The sequence below is a fragment of the Aricia agestis genome, chromosome 2 (assembly GCF_905147365.1).
Source record: "Aricia agestis chromosome 2, ilAriAges1.1, whole genome shotgun sequence".
NCBI lineage: Eukaryota > Metazoa > Arthropoda > Insecta > Lepidoptera > Lycaenidae > Aricia > Aricia agestis.
Genome location: NC_056407.1, coordinates 16,615,556 through 16,636,845, shown reverse-complemented (window position 1 = coordinate 16,636,845; position 21,290 = coordinate 16,615,556). Strand labels below are relative to the sequence as shown.

The following is a 21,290-nucleotide window of genomic DNA, read 5'->3' as shown; positions in this document are numbered from 1 at the left end:
TTATAGGGTATCCTGACAAAAACAATTTAAACAAAAAAAGAAACCTACATGATGATTTTAATTACCGTTTGAGCTAAATGAAAAAATGGTATGGCTGCTTTTTTACTGATTTTGCATATGACTCAACTTTTTTGTGCATTTTTCGGTTCTCCCAATACTTACGAATTTGTGTCCTCCCAGGTTTCTGTGTCCATGCCATCGCCGACTGGCGCAGGCGGCGTGGGCGTGGGCGGTGGTGTCGGTGGAGTGGGCGTGGGCGGCAACGTGGGCAGCGGCAGCGGCGTGCTGCTGGGCGTGCACCATGGTCCGCCGCCGCAACCACAGCTAGTCCATCTGCTGCCGGTGCCACAGTGAGTATACAATTGTAACGTACGTGCACGCTCGTGCTTGCGTGGCTTGTGCGTATGTGCACGTATTGGCGTACACGTACTTATAAAACACTAAAACACATACATGGTCAGTTTAGCCTTATAAGTAGTCTTATAAGATATAAGATAGTATAAATTTTTACGTAGGATAAATGATGAAATTAATTACCGTTCGATAGTAATGATAAAAACTTGCGGCTGCTCATTTTGAGTTCTGATTGTGAATACAAACACACCTTGATACATTTATCCAAGTCTGTTTGTCTAACTGGAGGACACTTGCAGGTCCGTGAGCTCGGCAATAGTGCACAACCTGTCGGTGAACCAGACGCCGGCCAACACGCTGCATCACATATCGCAGGCGCACCAGCAGATCGAGGCTAACGTGCACCATCCGCCTGGTAAGATCCCACTTTGACCGCTTACAATAAGGCCCATTTGTGACATTGCGTGCCAAATAAATATTTTTTTCATTAACTGCAATAAAATGAAGCTAAGCTACAATTTATTAATGATTGTTTTTCTTTTGTTGTAGGTAGCGGCCACGGAGCTGGTCAGCCCGTTGAGTTCAACCATGCCATCGAGTATGTCAACAAGATCAAGGTAAGAAAGTTTGAACATAATATAATGTAAAATAGGAACATTTTTTTTTAATATATTTTTTCGAGATTTTGTTTTAAGTGTTTTTCACCTGTTTTAAGTGACAGTGACTAAAATAGGTATTTGTTACAACAGAGTCGGTTCTCCCGCCAACCGGACAAGTACAAGAGATTCCTGGAGATTCTGCACGCGTATCAGCGCGGACATCGCGATGTCAAGGAGCCGCAGGCCAAACAGCAGACCGAGCAGGAGGTGTATTCACAGGTAAATAGTAAAAACTATAACAAAAAAATCTAAAGACATCTCGTTCGTTACTTCAGATCAGTAGTTAATGCTAGGTAGAATATATACACATACACTGCAAAAGTCATTCAGAACTCTTTTAGCCACGCTGAACCTCTGGTAAACGAGCTTTTTATGTCTTAACATAAAACGTTGATTAAAAGCTTATGGCTTTCCTATAGGATATTATACAGTCGTTTTTAATTTAATTTTGATTCTAGGATGTCTTCAAGCGTAGATATAAAAAAAACCAAACTAATATGATGAAATTAATTACCGTTCGACAGTAATGATAAAAACTTGCGGCTGCTCATTTTGAGTTCTGACTCTTCAATCATACTAGCTGTGGAATTGAAATCGTTGGCGCATTATTATGCTACAAATGTTTGTTTAGGTGGCGAAGTTATTCGAGAATCAAGATGACTTGTTAGCGGAGTTCGGTCAGTTCTTGCCGGACGCCAAAGCCGTCACCAAGCCCGCGCATCCGCTGCCGCATGCCAGGTCTCCGCCGCCACAGGTAAGCGTCTAATTGCAAATTGTTTTTTAAAGAAGAAAAAACGTTAATTTTTGAATAGTCTATAGTGTTTCAATTTATCTAATAATTTGATTTTGTTGGTTCGTAGCGTCCAGAAGTGGAGAGTGAGCGTTTCGGTGCCGCGTCTCCTCCTACGCACGTGCATCCCATACATCATGCACAGGTAAGACATTTATTATGAAATACATAATGTTTTATGTTTTTCTGTGCGTTTTTTTATTGCTTTCAACATCATAAAATTCTTAGCAGCTCCAATTTCACTACCATCGATAATAATTTATATTAAACCATGGATCTGTGAAGGGATATCATCTCTTACGTTCTTTGTGTTTCGTCTTTTTGACCCTATACTCGACTGATGAAAATATTCGATTTTTTTAACAAGAGCGTCTCTTGCAGTACGAGCCAATAGCTGATCATCCGCAGATCACGAAGCATACTCCGTCGGCCGCGCCACCGCCGCACCACCATCTCAAACGCTCGCCCAGCTTCACTTCCTCGAGCCAGCTAGGTAAGATTCCTTTGTTTAATGCCTTCATTTAGTGATTTGTCACTTAAATCAGTGTGTGAAATGTTTGGTTACTAGCGTTGGTAAAAATAGCATTAGCAATAATAACAATGCCCATTAGCAATAATCAAGTTAATAGTACTTGCTAAAAATACGATTGCTAATATTATCGTGCGCAGCAATAGTGAACATGTGCTAATAATTCTGTGTAATGATGACATATTTTACTGTCAAGACAACACGCTAACATTTTACAAATGTCAGTTTTATAGAACGTGAATTGTGGCTTCGTGTTACTTTAGTGCACTTTCGCCTTTAAAGTTGAATTATCAAATAAAATGGCCATTTTCTGTCAACTTTTCCAACACATAGGAAAGAAAAAATGTATCCGGTCCGATATACATCATTCCATGCTATAGGTACCGGTGGCCCGCCCGCCAAGAAGCCGCGCAGCACGGCGCCCGCAGTGAGCGCGAACAGCGTCGCGCACGCGCCGCACGTGCCGCACGCGCCGCACTCGCACGCCGCGCGCGACGTGTCCTACGCCGAGGCGGCCAAGCTCGCCACTGCGCACGATTACAACTTCTTTGACCGCGTACGCAAGGCTCTGCGCTCGCAACAGGTCTACGATAACTTCTTGAGGTGAGTGTTATTGTAAAACTTCATTTACAAGATAGAAGATATTAATATATTATCCTTTCAGGCTTTATCTGTAATACGTTATACATGTATACTTATTAAACAAATTCTGTTCGTTAGTGATAAACTCTTCAAACGCTGGATCGGATTTAAAAAAATATGTGTGGCACTCGGGGAATGCTGCGGTTAAAGCTATTGCATAGCCATAGTTAGTCTATACGCATACGTCTAGTCGCACGCACGCAAACACCGTGCTGAAGTCTGCCTAACGTTAGACGAGCACAACTTTCGACGCCGCACGCTGTCCCCCGGCACAGCGGTGCGGCGTCGAAATTGTTAGGTTTATTTTCGTTACGGAATTTCTTTATTCGGTCCGCGCTCAATGCCCGCGATACAAGCAATAGCTTAAACATTTCGTGTTTGTTCAAGTGGGTTTGAGAATGGTCACAATTTGGTTTACTTGATAATGTTGATGAAAACATTTATTAGATAAAATTGAGCTTTTCTTTCCTTCCTCCACCTTAGTTTGTAGATATTCAGTAATTATATTAACACGCCAAGCATTATATTTGTAAACCTACTGTATTTCCTGTAGATGCATCCTGCTGTTCACGAAGGAGATAATCTCGTCGTCGGAGCTGCTAAGCGTGACGGCGCCGTTCCTCGGCCGCCACCCGGAGCTGCAGAAGTGGCTGCAAGACTTCGTGGGGCCCGTGTCCCCGCCGCACACCCCCACCACCACTACACATGCCGGTGAGTTACATCCTTACTTCTAAATCATAGGGCGCCAGTTAGTGGATGCTGGACTGGCCGAAATATTTTTATAAATGTTATTATTTAGAATTAGGGTCAAATCACTGGACGCTGGACTGCATCGAAACATTTTTGTAAACATAATATTATTAATGAATAATTAGTAGTGCCTAGTTAGACATAGTTATAGCTAAACGAAGACCTTAGAAAATTTATAGGTTATATTGTGCTACGCTGGAACAAACTAGACGTTACAGTAATTAATATATTATGTATTATATTTCAAGCTCAATACAAGGCGTGATGTTCAAATTCTTTATTAAAGTAATACAATACAGTTAGTACTTTATTGTAGTATTTTAAAGTACTTAATTGAATACGTGATTGGAAGAAACGAGAAAAGTTGTACTAAAAAAAATGCCATTTTTTGCATAAATGCAGGCCGGAAAAATATTTGAAATATAAAAAAAAATGTGCGTTTTATGTGTAGCCAGATATAGTTGAAGTAGATAAGTTACAGGGTTTGGGCAAAAATGAGTAAATGTCCGTATGTTAGTTTTGTGTTCTTCCACTCACGTCTTTAATAAAGTAAATAGTAGTCACGATAATGTTGTCCACACAGCACCGTTCGGCAACTCTCACGGCGCGCTGCTGGGGTACTCGAGCTCGCGTCTCGGCGGCGACAAGCGCTACGAGCCGCTCGGCCCGCTCGGCGCGCAGCTGCGACACGAGCGACCGCAGGGCGACGCCGCCATGGATATAGGTAACTGCAGCTCCACTCTCATATGTACTTGCTAAGAGATAAAGGGTCCCACACATTAACAGTCCGCTTGCAAGCTCTGGTCGGCAGGCTGCCTGAAAGTCATTGATCGTCGATACAAAATCTACAAATTCGTCAGAGGAACTGTGAGTCTGTGATCTTTTCCGATTAACTGCCAGGCGGCGGCCTGCCGTCGAACTCTTAATGTGTTCGATGTGGGGCTCTTTAGATACTTATGTTAGGAATGCGAAAGTGTTTCTTTTATATAGAAATCTCTTTACGCTAAGACCGCTGTATAAATATGTTACATACGTGTGTGGGTATGCTATACTTTGAGAAGATACGGTGACGGAAAGAACATAGGATGGTATTTATCCCGAAATATGTACGGTTCCTGCGCGATAAAAAATCGTATGTCGAGTGGCATTACATACGTTTTAACTGTTAGCAAAAATTAAAGTAGGCGTTTTATATGCGTAAAACGAGTTGGTCTCTCTATCGGATCGTAGTTGTTGCTATGTCGACGGTTATCTATAAATAATGCTAAATTAAACGTCGACCTACATAACCAAATATACCTTTTAACTTTAGAATTGCACAACTGATATGCTAATACTAGTCAAACTTTCACCAATCAGGTGACAGTGCCAGTTGTAGATTTGTAATTTGAGGTTAAGTTTTGAATATAAGGCCTACTAGCGAAAGTCAGGGTTTATTTATACGCTTATATTATTATGATGCATCGTTCATTTCTTTCCTAAATATGAATAATGAGAAAGACTTACCAAATATTAACTTTAATTGAGGCTGGCGGCTGGCTGTAGTTCTATTAAGTATTAACGTAACTTGTTGCTCCCGACAGACTATACAACTTGCAAACGTCTCGGTACATCGTACTGCGCGCTGCCGCGTGAGGCTGCGGCGAGACGTTGCTCTGGCAGGACACCGCTGTGCAAAGAGGTATGTTGATTTTTGACCAACTTCAAAATTGAGTTAACAATTTGTAATACCTTGATTTTTTGTGTTAACGTTACGAAATTACTTTTTCATAATGAAATGTTATTGTGTTTGATATGACGCTGTTATAATTATTATTGTTTCATTTGATGTTAATATTGATTCTTTCTTTAGGTCTTGAATGACACATGGGTTTCATTCCCGACATGGAGTGAGGAGTCTACATTTGTGACGTCGAGGAAGACTCAGTATGAAGAATACATCTATCGCTGCGAGGATGAAAGATTTGAGGTAACTTATCTCTTCAAACACATCTATAGTGCTAACATTCGATTTAGATTTTTTCTTAATTTCTTTAAAAAATATCGTCATGTTAGAGCACACTATTTAATTAGTAAAATCCATCGCCCTAAAAGCAATAAATGCATCTAAGAATATCTCTAAATGCCTCTTAGAACATTCTGCTTCGCATTAGAGTCGTTATCACGTACGATATTTTTCAGTTGGACGTCGTGATCGAGACCAACGCGTCCACCATCCGCGTCCTGGAGGGCGTGGCCAAGAAGCTGTCGCGAATGACGGCGGAAGACGCGGCCAAGTTCCGCCTCGACGACTGTCTGGGCGGCGCCTCGCCTACCATACACCAGCGCGCGCTGCGCCGCATCTACGGAGACAAGGTGGTACGAGCCGCCGCGTTCTACGCATGACGACCGGATCACTCACACCGCATCTGTGTGCTAACTTTGTATACGACATACATGCGTACCGCTACATTACCGCGCACACCTAGTAAATACACTATGCTTGTAATGACCTAAAGCATATACAGCACAAAGTATATCCTACTCACATGAACACATGCCCCATCGGTCTCTCGCACTTACAACACTAACGTTTACCAAAAGAGCCATGATTAATATCAACATCTACACATCAAAAACTAACTACCTAACCTAACCTTAAAATAAACAACTCATTATGTGTTTACATGTCATCGTCTAATAACTCACATCGACCTAGATTCATAACACTCCCGATTTTGATGAGCATAATAAGGTGAAATCATAGTTGTCATGGCATGTTACATGTTGAAATGTAGTTGAATTGTAGTTGAAAGTATAAAAAATCGTCGTAGTATAATATCCCTTCTTAGTTAGCTAAATTCCTGTAATCTTTACAGATATGTTTGTAATGCACATGGATTAGATGCAGTAAAAGATTGTTGCTTATTTTTAAAGCAGCAGCATGAAACTATTTGTTTGATATATTTAATGCACGATCAATTTGGTTCAGTAGTTATATTTATGCACAGCTTTCATGCTTATAAATTAAGGTTACTATGATAAACAACAGTTTTAGTTTATACAGATTTTATATGCTTAATTAAAAAAAGTAGTTAGCGAGCATATTGTACGGCTAATGTCTGTGTTAGTAGCGATTGCTTGTGTTTTGCGCTTATATTTCATACGTGATTTTTTTGCAGGCGGTGGACATCATAGCCGGCCTGAAGAAGAACCCCGTCGTGGCTGTTCCGGTTGTGCTGAGACGACTCAAAGCGAAGGAAGAGGAGTGGAGAGAGGCACAAAAGGTATTGAAACGTTTTATCTATATATTTAAGATTTATTGATTCTGTAGATCTCGTCAAAGTTAAAAAATAGGCATTATCTATACTCCACTCGGGCTAACTTGTCGCTGGCGGTCATTGACTCCCTGTCAAAAACTTGTCATTTTCCATATAAACCGCGATTGACAATGAAGTGTCACATATTTTTATCGTGGTTTTATATGGAAAATGACAAGTTTTTGGCAGGGAGGCAATGACCGCTAGCGACAAGTTAGCCCGAGTGGAGTATAGATAATGCCTATTTTTTAACTTTGACGAGATCTACAGAATCAATAAATCTTAAATATAGTAGTCAAGATTGAGCTTATTAGAATTCCACATGGTAGTCAGCCAAGTATGTCTATTTATCTAAAAGTAAAATACTTAGACAAGACAATGATGAAATACATGCGATGTGCAATTACAGACTGCCAGTGTTGATACACGCATGCTGCCTTCCTTCTGATGTCTAACTTACTAAGTAAACAATTTTTCATATGATATATTAAATATTAATTGATGTATTTGTATCGCAGGGTTTCAACAAGCAGTGGCGCGAGCAGAACGAGAAATACTACCTGAAGTCCCTCGACCACCAGGGCATCAACTTTAAGCAGAACGATCTGAAGGCGCTGCGGTCCAAGTCGCTGTACAACGAGGTGGAGAGCGCGTACGCCGCGCGCCGCCCGCCGCCGCACCTAGTCGCCGACTACGGACTTAAGGATAGGGCTGAAGGTTGGTACCCCTGCTTTATTGACAGCTTCGACCACTCTCAGTTGCAACTTGCAGCTCTCATGTTATCTATATATATAAAACTCAAAGGTGACTGACTGACTGATTGACATAGTGATCTATCAACGCACAGCCGAAACTACTGGACGGATCGGGCTGAAATTTGGCATACAGGTAGAAGTTATGACGTAGGCATCCGCTAAGAAAGGATTTTGATAAATTCCAACCCCAAGGAGTTCAAATAGGGGATGAAAGATTGTATATAATAATACTTCTTAACACGAGCGAAGCCGCGGGCAGAAGCTCGTATAATTACATTTCGGAATTATTAAAAAGAAATTAAACATATTGTGTGTTGGCAGTTATAATATAGTCAATGTGAATCAGTAATACCTAATCACTTACTATTAGGAAATTGACTGCTCTAAAATTGAAATTTTAGAATGTTGATAATGTTAACTTATTTTATGATGTTTACTTTTTAAGAATGTAAAATACACGAGACAGTGATGAAATACATGCGATGTGCAAATACAGACTGCCAGTGTTGATACACGCATGCTGCCTTCCTTCTGATGTCTCTAGAAGCTATCGCGTTAGCTAGCTTTTTAATAAAACCACGTAAGAATATAATGTCAATACTCACGCTTTAAAGCTAGACTAATTATGTAATTATATCTCTCAGCGATAAAGATCGTGAGCGACGCGGCGGAACTGCTGATCCACCACGCGCGGCGGCAGACCGGCATCCAGAAGGCGGAGAAGCGCCGCATCAAGCACCTGCTGCGCCACTTCCTGCCCGACCTGTTCGCGCATCCCCGCCAGCCGCTCTCCGACGACGAGCGAGACGACGGTACGTACACGCACAAGTGCGACAGAGACAGAGCTATCCATTCATAACATTAAAGTTGTAAATAAATATGCGTGGTAATGTTTACGGCGGCCGCCGTGTTTACTTGACATCATTCGATTTGAATTCTTGTATTTTTATATTAAGTGTCCAGTGAAAATAAATTGTTTATTTCGGGCATCACAGGCCTATAATGATGAAACACATGCGATGTGCAATAACAGACTGCCAGTGTTGATACCCGCATGCTGCCTTCCTTCTGATGACTTTACTCCGTTTACGTCGTAGGTCCAGTCGTGTAAGCTAGATATTAAACGACTTAATTATATTGCAGAGGAAAAAGAAGAGACGACCAGTCCAGACAGCCCGTCTGAGACTGCAGAGACTGATAAGGAGAAAAATGTGAAACAAGAAAAACAAGAGGTGAGTTAAACATGTATAATAAACATTTTCAATTTAACTTGTGTCTAGATATTTTCAATTTACATTTGAACTGAATGAATAAATGCGATGGAGACGTGGATACGTACTAGAAGTCACTTTCTGCTTTTGTAAGATTATCTAATACATAATCTATATATATAAAACTCAAAGGTGACTGACTGACTGATTGACATAGCGATCTATCAACGCACAGCCCAAACCACTGGACGGATCGGGCTGAAATTTGGCATGCAGGTGCAGGTAGATGTTATGACGTAGGCATCCGCTAAGAAAGGATTTTGATAAATTCCAACCCCAAGGGGTTCAAATAGGGGATGAAAGTTTGTATAGTATAATAATACTTCTTAACGCGAGCGAAGCCGCGGGCAAAAGCTCGTATATACTAAAATGCTTCAAATTCATAAGACAATGATGAAATACATGCGATGTGCAATAACAGACTGCCAGTGTTGATACACGCATGCTGCCTTCCTTCTGATGTCTTTGAATCCAAATAATAAATTGTATTAAAAATATTAATTTAAACAGCAGTTAAATTAACTTTGTCTAATTATATTTTTTGCATTGTAAAGTGTAGTTAAACATGAGTTATAACACAGTAATTTTATTCACAGTCCTCAGAGTCTGACAACGCATCAGACAAAAGCAGCAGAAACCATAAGAATGATAAGGAGAACAAGCCCAAAAACAACAACTTGGATAGTAAAGGTATGTAGCCGCCATGACCTTCTATCAAACAAATAATTAGAGGAAAGTTATGTAAATATATTTTGTTCTTATTCATAAAATCAATGTGATATGAACCAGTGTTGATACACGCATGCTACCTTCCTTCTGATGTCTCTGTTCTTGTGTAGCAGTTAAAGTTAGAAATTTTAATTGTTAAGTGACATCGATTGCTTGTCAGCTCGATTAGTAATTTAATAAAGTTGGTGTACATAATCTTTAGTAAAATTCAAACAATACCTACTCGGATGATTAATAAAATGTATGCGTCATGCAGAGAGCATCAACAGCAACAAGCGCAGCAGCAGCAACGAGGACTCCATCACGATGAAGGACCTCAAGACTGAATCTCAAGACATTGAAGACGATTATAAGGATCATCCGCCAAATGTAAGTTGTGCTTTTATCTTTCTACGTTAACTAGTATTTTAATTCCATTCAATTTGATTACAAAATTCGAATTAACTAAATCAATGGATTAATGCCTTGAATTTTTTTTTTAACATAAATCTCTCGTCCGGAATTTGTTGTGCAACACAATATCTGAAGCATTACATCGCGCAAAGATCTAAATCAAACAAAATTGATTAAAGCTCCATAGAATAGTATGAGATGGTACCCACAATTAGCCTAATATTCCTGCATCGCACTATCGAAGTTTATTAAGTGTGTCTGTAAATATACGACAGCTGAAATCAATTACGTGGACTTTGGCCTGACCGAGCAAACCACCTCGCTCGGTCGGAAGATCTTCTTTTGCGGCCTCCACGCATATTCCCACAAATTAATGACATGTGCATTTGTACAGGAGGCGCGGTTCGTGTGCACGTCGTCGTGGTATCTGTTCCTGCGGCTACACGCGGTGTTGTGCTCGCGGCTGGGCGGAGCGCGCCGGGCCGCCCAGCAGCTCGCCGCTCAGGAGCCCGCGCGTCCCGCCCGCCCGCCCTCCGTCGCGGACGCGCTGCGACTCAAACCTACCAGTGAGTATTACTGTTCGTTAAATGATAAATTTTTAGATCTAAGTATTTTACTTTAATGAAGACTGAGCTGAAGCAAAGTACGAAGTGTTTGTTTTTATGCTTTAAAGTTTATGCGCACTAATGTCAGGAGTTACGGGTTCGATTGACAAAATTTTGTACAAATTAGATTTTATTGTATGTGCTATTCTAGTGTTAGTGTCTCACCGTAATCTTAAAAAAAAAAAAATAATGGTAATCTTTTAAAACTCAAAATCCTACTTGAATTATGTTTATCTATACTGTAAAGGTGCTTTTTAACTGTACTTTATGTAAGTGCTATTAGAGAAGTTGATTCCTAGACAGATGGCGGACCTAAGTAATTTGTTTGCGTTATGTCAAACCCACCCGACCAATCACAGATAACATCGAATTGACATAAGTCGACCACATGACGTAGGTCCGTCAACCGCCTAGGAATCAATTTCCTCGATGGTACATCATAAAAAGTTACAATAATACGTTTAGATCTCCCGGCGGACGCGTCGTCGCCGTCGGAGTACTACAACGCGCTGCTGGAGCTGGTGAAGGGCGTGCTGGACGGGAACGTGGAGGCGGCCGCGTACGAGGACGCCGCGCGCGAGATGTTCGGCATCAAGGCCTACCCCGCCTACACGCTCGACAAGGTGGTCAGCATCGCCGTCAGACAAGTGAGTATAACCCCAATGTATTGTTTGGAGTTGGCCAGTAATTTTTTGCTTACAATGCGTTAATAGAGTGGCTTACGAGTTACGGCAGATGATATTCTTTGTAGCGGTCAAAAATAATATTAATAGTATAATATTAATATCTATGGACGATTCACAATTGACAATACTTTGCTGTTGGCCAGTTGATCAGATACATTAAGGCCCGATTCGACTTGAAACTTGAAGTTACACGAGTATAACTATCATGAGAATAATTTTACTCCTTTAATTTACTCTAGGATATTATTGTTTGCATTTTACCAAGTTACTCAAAGAGTATGAAATAAAATGTCAATTATAGTTCAATGACACCGACCGTGACAGTTGACACCCAGTTGTGCAACTATTCTCAGTTTAATATTACTCCACCAAAATAGCCCGTGTAAATATTTACTCCCGTGTAATTACCTCATTCTTGGATTAGAAGTTGGAAAAACGCAAAACCAGCTTACTCTTAGATCAGGAAACAGTTATACTCGAGTAAAATTTTACTCCAGTTTGGTCGAATCCGCCCTAAATGGGACTGAATCCTTATCTATATATAAATACCCGAAGGAAAAACTTTGTATCCTTTTTGACGAAAAATACGGAAACGTAGGTGAATGTGCACAGTTATAGTTTATATGGTGATGGAGTGCATCGAGCTCATATTATTTTGAAATTATGCTTTTATCATATTTTTTTTATCAAACAAAACATTACACACACTACAATACGCACACTCAAGAAGATGACAAATTTTTGAGTGACAAACCTATACATACGGATTTACTCTTTTATTTATGGTTGAAGTCTGTTGACAACAAGTTGACAAATTGAAAATGGATTTTGTTTTTTTTTTATTGAATCTAAGATACTATTTGACAATGCTTACACGGCCAGTCTGAAATCAGCTGAGTCCCAGAGACAAGAGTTGAAAAAAATATATGATAAAGTCAATATTTTTTACAAAATATAGGTAGTAGTCCTAATGTCGTTGAAACTAAGGTCTAATTTCGACCATTGGGTATGCAATTAATTCAAGTTGTCTGTGTATTGCTCTGTATAATTAAACTCCAGTTTTAAACAAACAGTATTGTGTTTTTTTATTTATTTATCGATCGATCGTGGAATAACGAGACACAATAGCTTATCTATTGTTATCGCGGCCGGATGCGGCCGCTTAGGGCTTCATGAATTATGGTCGTTTTCAACATCAAGGTCATTAAACAACATCAAGGTTGTCAACAACCACCTTCAATACAAATAATTTTAGCTCAAATACATATTTTATACATACTAGAGATCGCCCAATGGTCGAAATTCGACATTAGTTTTAACGACATTATGACTACCACCTATATTTTGTAAAAAAATATTGACTTTATCATATTTTTTTCAATTCTTGTCTCTGGGACTCAGCTGATCTCAGACTGGCTGTGAAAGCATTGTCTAATAGTATCTAAGATTCAATAAAAAAAACTATAATCCATTTCAATTTGTCACCTTGTTGTCAACAGACTTCAACCATAAATAAAAGAGTATAATTCGTATGTATAAGGTTGTCACTCAAAAATCTGTCATTTTTCCTAGTGTGTGTGTTGTAGTGTAAAGTGTGTAATGTTTTATTTGTTAAAAAAATGTATGATAAAAGCATAATTTCAAAATAATATTAGCTCGATGCACTCCTTTGCCATATAAACTATCATTGTGCAAAATTTCATTCACCTACGTTTCCCCATTTTTCGTCTAAAGGTATACAAAGTTTTTGCCTATATATAGATTAATCGATTTCAAATATTTTAAAGTACAATCACAGCCTTAGTATTGTGATTCAAATATGTCCAACCAATGATCGCCCACTGTTAGGAAAAGTCGTTGCTTCTAAAAGTGTAAATTTCTAATGTTGATAAAGGGGTATGAAGATTTTGGCCGACCTACTGTCCGCTATTGTGTTTTTTCGCGTACACGAATATTTTTTTCAAAAATGGATAGCTAACATCAATACAAACAAAAAATAATCTCGGACAAAACCACGTAAAGCGTCAGCAGTTAGCTATCCATTTTAGAAATAAATATTTGTGAACGCGGAAAAACACAATGGGGATTGTCCATTTTTTTTAATTTTGCTCATTACAAAAACATTTCGAGGAATAAGGTCAGTGATCGTTTTTCTGTATATAAACGAAAAAAATACCCATTAGTTACTTATATTTTTGAACAAATACGTTTAACTTTTGTTTAACCTTCAATGGCGTTAAATTAGCAATAAATTCGACCAACATTACGTTTCGAACTTTTGGTAAGCTTCTCGTATCAGCTTTCACATAATGAGAACTTGCATTTGACGAACCAGCCATTATAAATAAGATTGAAAGGAAATTTAAAACATATTATGCAGAGGTCAATTGGCGGCCGATGATGACGTCAGAGCGAAACTTTAAAAATTTATTGAGAAAAAACTAGCCAATGAATTTCAAAATTATTTAATTTATATTCTTAAAATACCCTATTTTAACGAAAAAAAAAATAAAAAGTACATGTGATTTTTTTTGGACAATGTCCATTGGCGGACAGTAGGTCGGCCAGGCTCCATATAAAAATCTTCATACCCCTTTCACATTATTAGAAGCCATTCTTAACATTCATTTCGTATTAATGTAAAATACACGAGACAATGATGAAATACATGCGATGTGCAAATTGCAATTACAGACTGCCAGTGTTGATACACGCATGCTGCCTTCCTTCTGATGTCTCTAAACTTTAAGGCGATCGCTTTCCTCCTTTTTTATAAAGTTTTAAGTAACTGTGATTATTCTAATATATACACAAACGTGTAAAATAATGTGCACCATGTCTACAGCTACAACACTGCGTGTCGGAGCGGTGGTCGGTGCGCGTGACTGAGCTGGCCGCGCGCGGCATGCGCGGGCCGGCCGCGTACGTGCGCCGCGCCGCCGCATACCTTCGACCCGATCACCTCGCCTTCCTCGTTAGAGTGGTACGTATTTTTTAAATATAAAATGAGGGCGCAAACGACCAAAGGGTCACCCGATGGAAAGCAACCACCGTCGTCCGTGGACACTCGCAACATTAGAAGAGATGCAGGTGCGCTGCCGGCGTAATACTATTCATTTTGATGCAATTAATGCAATACAAACCGAACTATAACGCGACAATAAAGCAATTATTGTATTTCTTTATTGTGCGGTTAGGTAGTATGGTGACTTCTTTGACGCTTGACAATGGACGACACGTAAAATTCATGTATCAGTGCTAAATGATTCTAATCTTCTTACGAACTTGTTGGTCCGCATTTACAGATATTGTTCTTTAGAATCCTGGGATTCAAAGTGTCTCTGTACCAAAATTACATCAGAATCGGTCCAGTAGTATCATAAAGTTAATAATTAATATACCTAGCGGAATAGAGCAACAATCTCGAGCTGTCAAACGAAACCAAAATTGGTTTTCATCTGTGTGAAAAATATGTGTACGTATACACTTACACAAGCATGATTGAACATGAATTCTATGAGATTAAATTGTCAACGTGCGGTACGTGCCGACTGGACGTCAAAAAAGAGTGCTGCTGTCATGTATCACAGATCTCTTTTTACCACGCAGTGTTACTGATAGTGACATCTCTCTTGCTCAGGCCTTTGTTTCTCTATTCCGCTAGGTATATTTACTTTATGGGTAGTATAAGCTTTGAGATGTAACGGACGCATTGTCGCATTTGCAACATTAGGATTTAGGACGCATTAGTACCTAACTAGATGACGCCCGCAATGCCCTTGCGTCAAAACTTATCGCGCGGAAACCGTACATTTTCCCGGGATAAAAAGTATCCTATGTCCTTTTTCGGGACTCAAAGTATCAACAAACCAAATTTCAGCAAAATTGGTTCGGCAGTTTGAATGTGAAGAGATAACAGACAGACAGACCCACTTTCGCATTTATAATACTAGATGACGCTGCAACTCCGTTGCGCCAAAACTCGTTTATCGCGCGGGAACCGTACATTTTCCGGAATAAAAAGTATCATATGTCCTTTCCCGGGACTCAAAGTATCTCCATACCAAATTTCAGCAAAATCGGTTCAGCGGTTTGAGCGTGAAGAGGTAACAGACAGACAGACACACTTTCGCATTTATAATATTAGTATGGAAGTATGGATTAGTATGAATTATTTAAGTACCTCAGCATATGCCTGTTATGTGGCATAGCATCATCGATCAATACTATTTATAAAAGGTGCACGATTATGAATTAAAAATAACAAAATATAATCGTTTTGCAGTATGGCGGCGACGAGTGTAAAGTGACGTTCGAGCTGCTTGAGAACTCCGGCGAGGAGCGCGCGTCGCCGCAGAACGACAGCTCGCGACTCTCACCCACTAACCAGGTATGTTACACGTTTTTGGGTTTTTGACCGACTTCCAAAGAGGAGGAGGTAATACGTTCGGCTGTATGTATCTTTTTTTTTGTATGTTCAACGATTACTCAACCGTTTATGATCCGATTTTCAAAATTCTTTTTGTGTTGTATAGGGTTTAGCTCGAATTTGGTACCATGTTCACAAAAGTGGTGATCTGATGATAGGATCCATGAGGAATCGAGGGGACTCCTTGAAATTTGTATGGAAACACATAGTGATTTCGATTTTTTTTAAGCATTTGAGGTAAATGCTACCAAAAAGTAAGATTTCGTACCAGGTTAAACCCTAGATCCGAAGGTACCCAACAGAACTTTTGAAACCTTATAGATACAGGTTCGGGGATTTTGGCTATGTTTAAACAACTGAAAGCATAAGCCAATATATCAATTTGTGAATCGGTAAGTCGGTACTGGCTAAGTTCTATGTCAAGCATCTATATAGACATAATATTATACCATCGCGGAGTTTTCTGTAGACCTTTTTATAGTGTACAATACTTGGTACATTATTTTGATAAATCTCCTAGGGTTCAGCCTGCGTTCGCAGTGTAAGCGGGAAAAAAATGAAATTATTTACGACATCACATATTTAGAAACCCCAAAAATAACAGTACTTCTCCACTATTTCATGAATGGTAATATACCTATAACCTTTCTCTTGAATCACTATCTATTAAAGAAAACCGCATAAAAATCCGTTGCGTAGTTTTAAAGATTAAAGGGAACAAAGGGACTAGAGGAAAAAAAGCGACTTTGTTTTATAATATGTAGTGAAGAACTGCATCAAAATCCGTTGCGTAGTTTTAAAGTAGGGAACAAAGGGACATAGGGACAGAAAAAGCGACTTTTGAATTTACCTTATGAAATAGTCTTATTTTTATTTGTCTAAAACGCACAAAAATGTAACTAACGTGTGTTTACAGTGTCGGCGCGAGACGAACGGCGAGGCGGTGTCGCGGCTGGCAGCGTGGTCGCTGTACACGGAGCGGTACGCGCGGCCGGACGCGACGGGCGCCTGCAACAAGCCCGTGTTCCTGCGCCGCAACGCGCGCCGCAACGGCGCCGCCGCCAGCCCCAGCGCCGCCGCCGCGCCGCCGCCGCCCGCTGACACCGCGCGTCGCCGCAAGCCGCCGCGGCTGCACGACCACGCGGAGTGCACGCTCGCTAATACCATACGGTACGTTACCTTATGCTCCCGTTTCTACTTCACAGCGATGATGCCAAGAACGTCGATTAAAGTTTCTAAAAAGGTGTCTCCGTCAAAATCGCGTGTTCTAATGCGAATACATGGTCTGTCGCCAAGAACAAAAGCCTTTCATCTTCAAGAAATAGGCTCTCGATGTTTAATCTCAGTCGAGATAACGACATACATGAAGTGAAATGTAAGCAAAAACATGGTAACATCAACATCGGAGTTTATAAAGCTGTGACATTTTGTTAGCGTTAAAAAAATTTACCCATCTGGACGTATACATACCATTTAGCGGCGCGTAAAACTTGTAATCCAACTTCTGTGTGATGTTCCCTGCAGGTTGGTGGCGTGTCGTCCGCAGCAGCTGTACCGGGCGGGCTGCCTGGCGGCGGCGCGCGCGACGCATCCCAAGCTTTCGGCGGCGCGGCGCGCGCGCTTCCAGGCGTGGCTGTCCGCGCGCACCGGCGACACCTAGCCGCCGCGACACCGCCCGCCGCGACTCCCGCACAGGCACAAGTAGCCGCCCCCCGCTGACACCACACACGTCGCGACCGACACCAGCAATTCGACAACAGACCATATCTGTACTGAGATTAGCCCGACCTTTAAAATGTAAATAACATTGAGATTTCACTTTTGAGTGTCTGTTACGTAGTTTTTCAGTTTCAACACTTCAAAATAGTTTGAGTAGATTGGAAATTAACTGTTTAGATAGCTTAAATATTGCAATCGTGAACTTAAACTAGTAGAAACCCTTGCAGTGCGGGCGGGGAGCGTGGGGCGGAGCTCCGGGAGAGGGGAGGGGGTACTGTAAGAGCAATAACGGTGTGATTTAGCGATACGTGACTCGTTGTGATCGCGCACAGAGGCAGCACTCGGAATAGTCGCTTTAATTTGCTCCGTTACTCTCGATGCATTTTTATTTTATTTATGAGATAACTTGTTAATGTAATAGACGTCGAGGAGACTTCACTGAATTCGTTGTGACGCTCGTTCGGGGGTCGGTCGGTCGATCGGCCCCGCGGTTTGCTGACTTTTGAGTATTTCAAGTTTCAATGTGATTTTATTGTATTGAAAGTATTAGCGTTAGGTGAGAGTGGCGGGGTGCAGGCGGTATGAAATTGGACGGGCCACAGGGTATCGTATACTCGTTAGATTAACCAATTTCATTAAGCCTAAACAATCTCAATCTAGGCCACGTTTTAGCGGCCTAGCGCGTAGGTGTACATATGTAGGTAAAGATCTCTCAAGTACGGTGTATATAGAGTTCTGTTGGTACCAATTCTTGTTAATAAATGACTCGAGAAAATATTATTATATTTATAATACTCGTTGTTTCATTTTGAACATCCTTTCCTTCGATAGAGGTCACTATGATCACTGGTGAATGGTGATCATGCACCGACATTTTGATTCACACCTACGAATAATAAAAACTAAGGAAACGTAACTCCCATACTTCAACCATTTTAAATTTGGTATATAAGTATATACCTATAATTGGAATCTCGGAATCAGCTCCATCGATTTTCATGAAATTTGGTATAAGTATAGGGGGTTTCGGGGGCGATAAATCGATCTAGCTAGGAATCAATTTTAGAAAATGTCTTTTTATTCGTGAGCAAAGCTCGCTTATTTCAGTGTAACAGTGTGATGTTATTATAGCCTACAGCCTTCTGCCTTACTCTATAAATGGGCTATCTAACACTGAAAGAATTTTTTAAATCGGACCAGTAGTTCCTGAGTAATCTCAGGAACTACTAGTTTTTTAATTAACCTTAGTAACTACTGGTCCGATTTGAAAAATTCTAAAAACGCGCTCGAAATAATCAAACAAACTCTTCAGCTTTATAATATTAGTATCGATTTGTATAGATTAGTACAGATTATTTCATTTTATAAAATATTATTTAATGCTTATTTCATAAGTCGTATTTCATTTTGTTTACCTACTCACCTCAGCAAGTAGCAACTTTGAACAGCTATCTGATTTTAATAGACCAAATTGGTCTCGTTTTGTTGAAAAATGTGTCTTCTTTAATAAGGTATATGAATTTATGCCGTCAAATAGATAATGACGAGAATTTGTAAATTTGCAAACATTTGAACAGCTGCTAGCTGTTATCTTTCAAACTATTCAGTTTATCGAGACCCAACTACTATTCTCATTTTGTTGCAAATCTATACTAATATTATAAATGCGAAAGTATCTCTGTCTGTCTGTCTGTCTGTCTGTCTGTCTCGCTTTCACGCCAAAACTACTGAACCGATTGCAATGAAATTTTGTACACAGTTATTCTAGAGTCTGAGAAAGGACATAGGCTACATTTTGATGTGGGAAAATATCTTATTTCCATGAAAATATCGATGAAAATTACTTCGCATTGCGCGTGGCCAGCGCTCATCCCGGGGGTCCTGGGTTCGAGTCCCGCAGGCGGAACAAAAAGTTTTCAATGTTCCTGGGTCTTGGATGTGTATTAAAATAATATTTCAAAAATCTTAAATATATTTTATGTATAATATTATAAAAAATCCAGAAATATATCGACGCGATGCAATGAACATTTTAGTTCTAATACGATTCAACAGATGGCGCTTTTTTTTTTTACTTCGTTGTAACATAGAACTAATCATACTTATTAGTTATTATGTTTTTGTTTATAGTTTTTAATACGTTAGAATATTATGTTTAATAATATTATCACTTGCTATAATAATAATCAATCTATCTTATCTTATAGAACTCCTACTGCATTTCTAAGGAGTTCGAGTGTGTTGTGTTGGCCTATATTCCATCCAGAAAATATATCAATGCAATCAACATTTTAATTCTAATATATGAAAACAGATGGCGCTTTATTTTTTACTTCATTATTATAACAGAACTAATCATACCTACTTTATTATATATTATTGTTTTTATTCATAACTAGCTGTTGCCCGCGACTTATAAATACTGCGAAATATACTGCGAAAGTATCTCTGTCTGTCTGTCTGTCTGCCTGTCTGTCTCGCTTTCACGCCAAAACTACTGAATAGATTGCAATGAAATTTTGTACACAGTTATTCTAGAGTCTGAGAAAGGACATAGGCTACATTTTGATGTGGGAAAATATCTTATTTCCATGAAAATATCGATGAAAATTATTTCGCATTGCGCGTGGCCAGCGCTCATCCCGGGGGTCCTGGGTTCGAGTCCCGCAGGCGGAACAAAAAGTTTTCAATGTTCCTGGGTCTTGGATGTGTATTAAAATAATATTTCAAAAATCTTAAATATATTTTATGTATAATATTATAAAAAATCCAGAAATATATCGACGCGATGCAATGAACATTTTAGTTCTAATACGATTCAACAGATGGCGCTTTTTTTCACTTCGTTGTAACATAGAACTAATCATACTTATTAGTTGTTATGTTTTTGTTTATAGTTTTTAATACGTTAGAATATTATGTTTAATAATGTTATCACTTGCTATAATAATAATCAATCTATCTTATCTTATAGAACTCCTACTGCATTTCTAAGGAGTTCGAGTGTGTTGTGTTGGACTATATTCCATCCAGAAAATATATCAATGCAATCAACATTTTAATTCTAATATATGAAAACAGATGGCGCTTTATTTTTTACTTCATTATTATAACAGAACTAATCATATTATATATTATTGTTTTTATTCATAACTAGCTGTTGCCCGCGACTTCGTCCGCGTGGACTTTAGTTTATAGCGCGCGGTGTCAACAAAATTTGTGTCAAATTTAAAAACTTTTTAAAACCCTGGTAAGTGGTACCCCTCTTAGGGCCGCGCAGCGCGCTACACCGGAATGGCAGCGCTGAAAGTGCTCGCCTCGCCGCTGCCATTCCGGTGTAGCGCGGCCCTTAATTAATCAAAATACCCAAAAACAGCTGTGCAGTGTGCACATAATCTGTACTAATATTATGAATGCGAAAGTATCTCTGTCTGTCTGTCTGTCTGTCAGTCTCGCTTTCACGCCAAACGCCAAAACTACCGAACCGATTGTAATGAAATTTTGTATACTGATAGTCTAAAGCCTGAGAAAGGACATAGGCTACTTTTTTACTGGAAAAAAGGGTTGTAAGGGTCGTAAATTTGTTCAAAAAATTCATAATAGATGGCGCCGTGCGTCTTCTACATCGCGCTGACGCTTGCTCAAAAGTCTTTCTATAAGAGGTGGTATCATCTTACATT

At 39.7% G+C, this 21,290-nt stretch overlaps 1 protein-coding gene across 6 annotated transcripts in view; it reads left to right on the top strand.

Moving 5' to 3' along the window:
• LOC121740027 (paired amphipathic helix protein Sin3a) overlaps positions 1 to 18,404 on the top strand; it is a 48,051-nt gene extending 29,647 nt beyond the window's left edge. For 5 of the 6 annotated variants that reach the window (XM_042132718.1, XM_042132717.1, XM_042132722.1 and 2 more), the window contains exons 7-31: positions 181 to 350; positions 654 to 769; positions 904 to 971; positions 1,104 to 1,232; positions 1,645 to 1,767; positions 1,874 to 1,948; positions 2,185 to 2,296; positions 2,713 to 2,935; positions 3,528 to 3,685; positions 4,308 to 4,448; positions 5,308 to 5,405; positions 5,577 to 5,693; positions 5,906 to 6,082; positions 6,886 to 6,990; positions 7,542 to 7,740; positions 8,423 to 8,590; positions 8,922 to 9,010; positions 9,646 to 9,739; positions 10,035 to 10,147; positions 10,566 to 10,737; positions 11,242 to 11,423; positions 14,308 to 14,445; positions 15,748 to 15,852; positions 16,808 to 17,061; positions 17,416 to 18,404. In XM_042132718.1, coding sequence (XP_041988652.1) covers positions 181 to 350; positions 654 to 769; positions 904 to 971; positions 1,104 to 1,232; positions 1,645 to 1,767; positions 1,874 to 1,948; positions 2,185 to 2,296; positions 2,713 to 2,935; positions 3,528 to 3,685; positions 4,308 to 4,448; positions 5,308 to 5,405; positions 5,577 to 5,693; positions 5,906 to 6,082; positions 6,886 to 6,990; positions 7,542 to 7,740; positions 8,423 to 8,590; positions 8,922 to 9,010; positions 9,646 to 9,739; positions 10,035 to 10,147; positions 10,566 to 10,737; positions 11,242 to 11,423; positions 14,308 to 14,445; positions 15,748 to 15,852; positions 16,808 to 17,061; positions 17,416 to 17,551 — 3,462 coding nt within the window. In that variant the 3' untranslated portion in view covers positions 17,552 to 18,404. The remainder of the gene's footprint in view (positions 1 to 180; positions 351 to 653; positions 770 to 903; positions 972 to 1,103; positions 1,233 to 1,644; positions 1,768 to 1,873; positions 1,949 to 2,184; positions 2,297 to 2,712; positions 2,936 to 3,527; positions 3,686 to 4,307; positions 4,449 to 5,307; positions 5,406 to 5,576; positions 5,694 to 5,905; positions 6,083 to 6,885; positions 6,991 to 7,541; positions 7,741 to 8,422; positions 8,591 to 8,921; positions 9,011 to 9,645; positions 9,740 to 10,034; positions 10,148 to 10,565; positions 10,738 to 11,241; positions 11,424 to 14,307; positions 14,446 to 15,747; positions 15,853 to 16,807; positions 17,062 to 17,415) is intronic. The other variant, XM_042132720.1, reaches the window with a different exon arrangement.
• Positions 18,405 to 21,290: the final 2,886 nt, after the last annotated feature.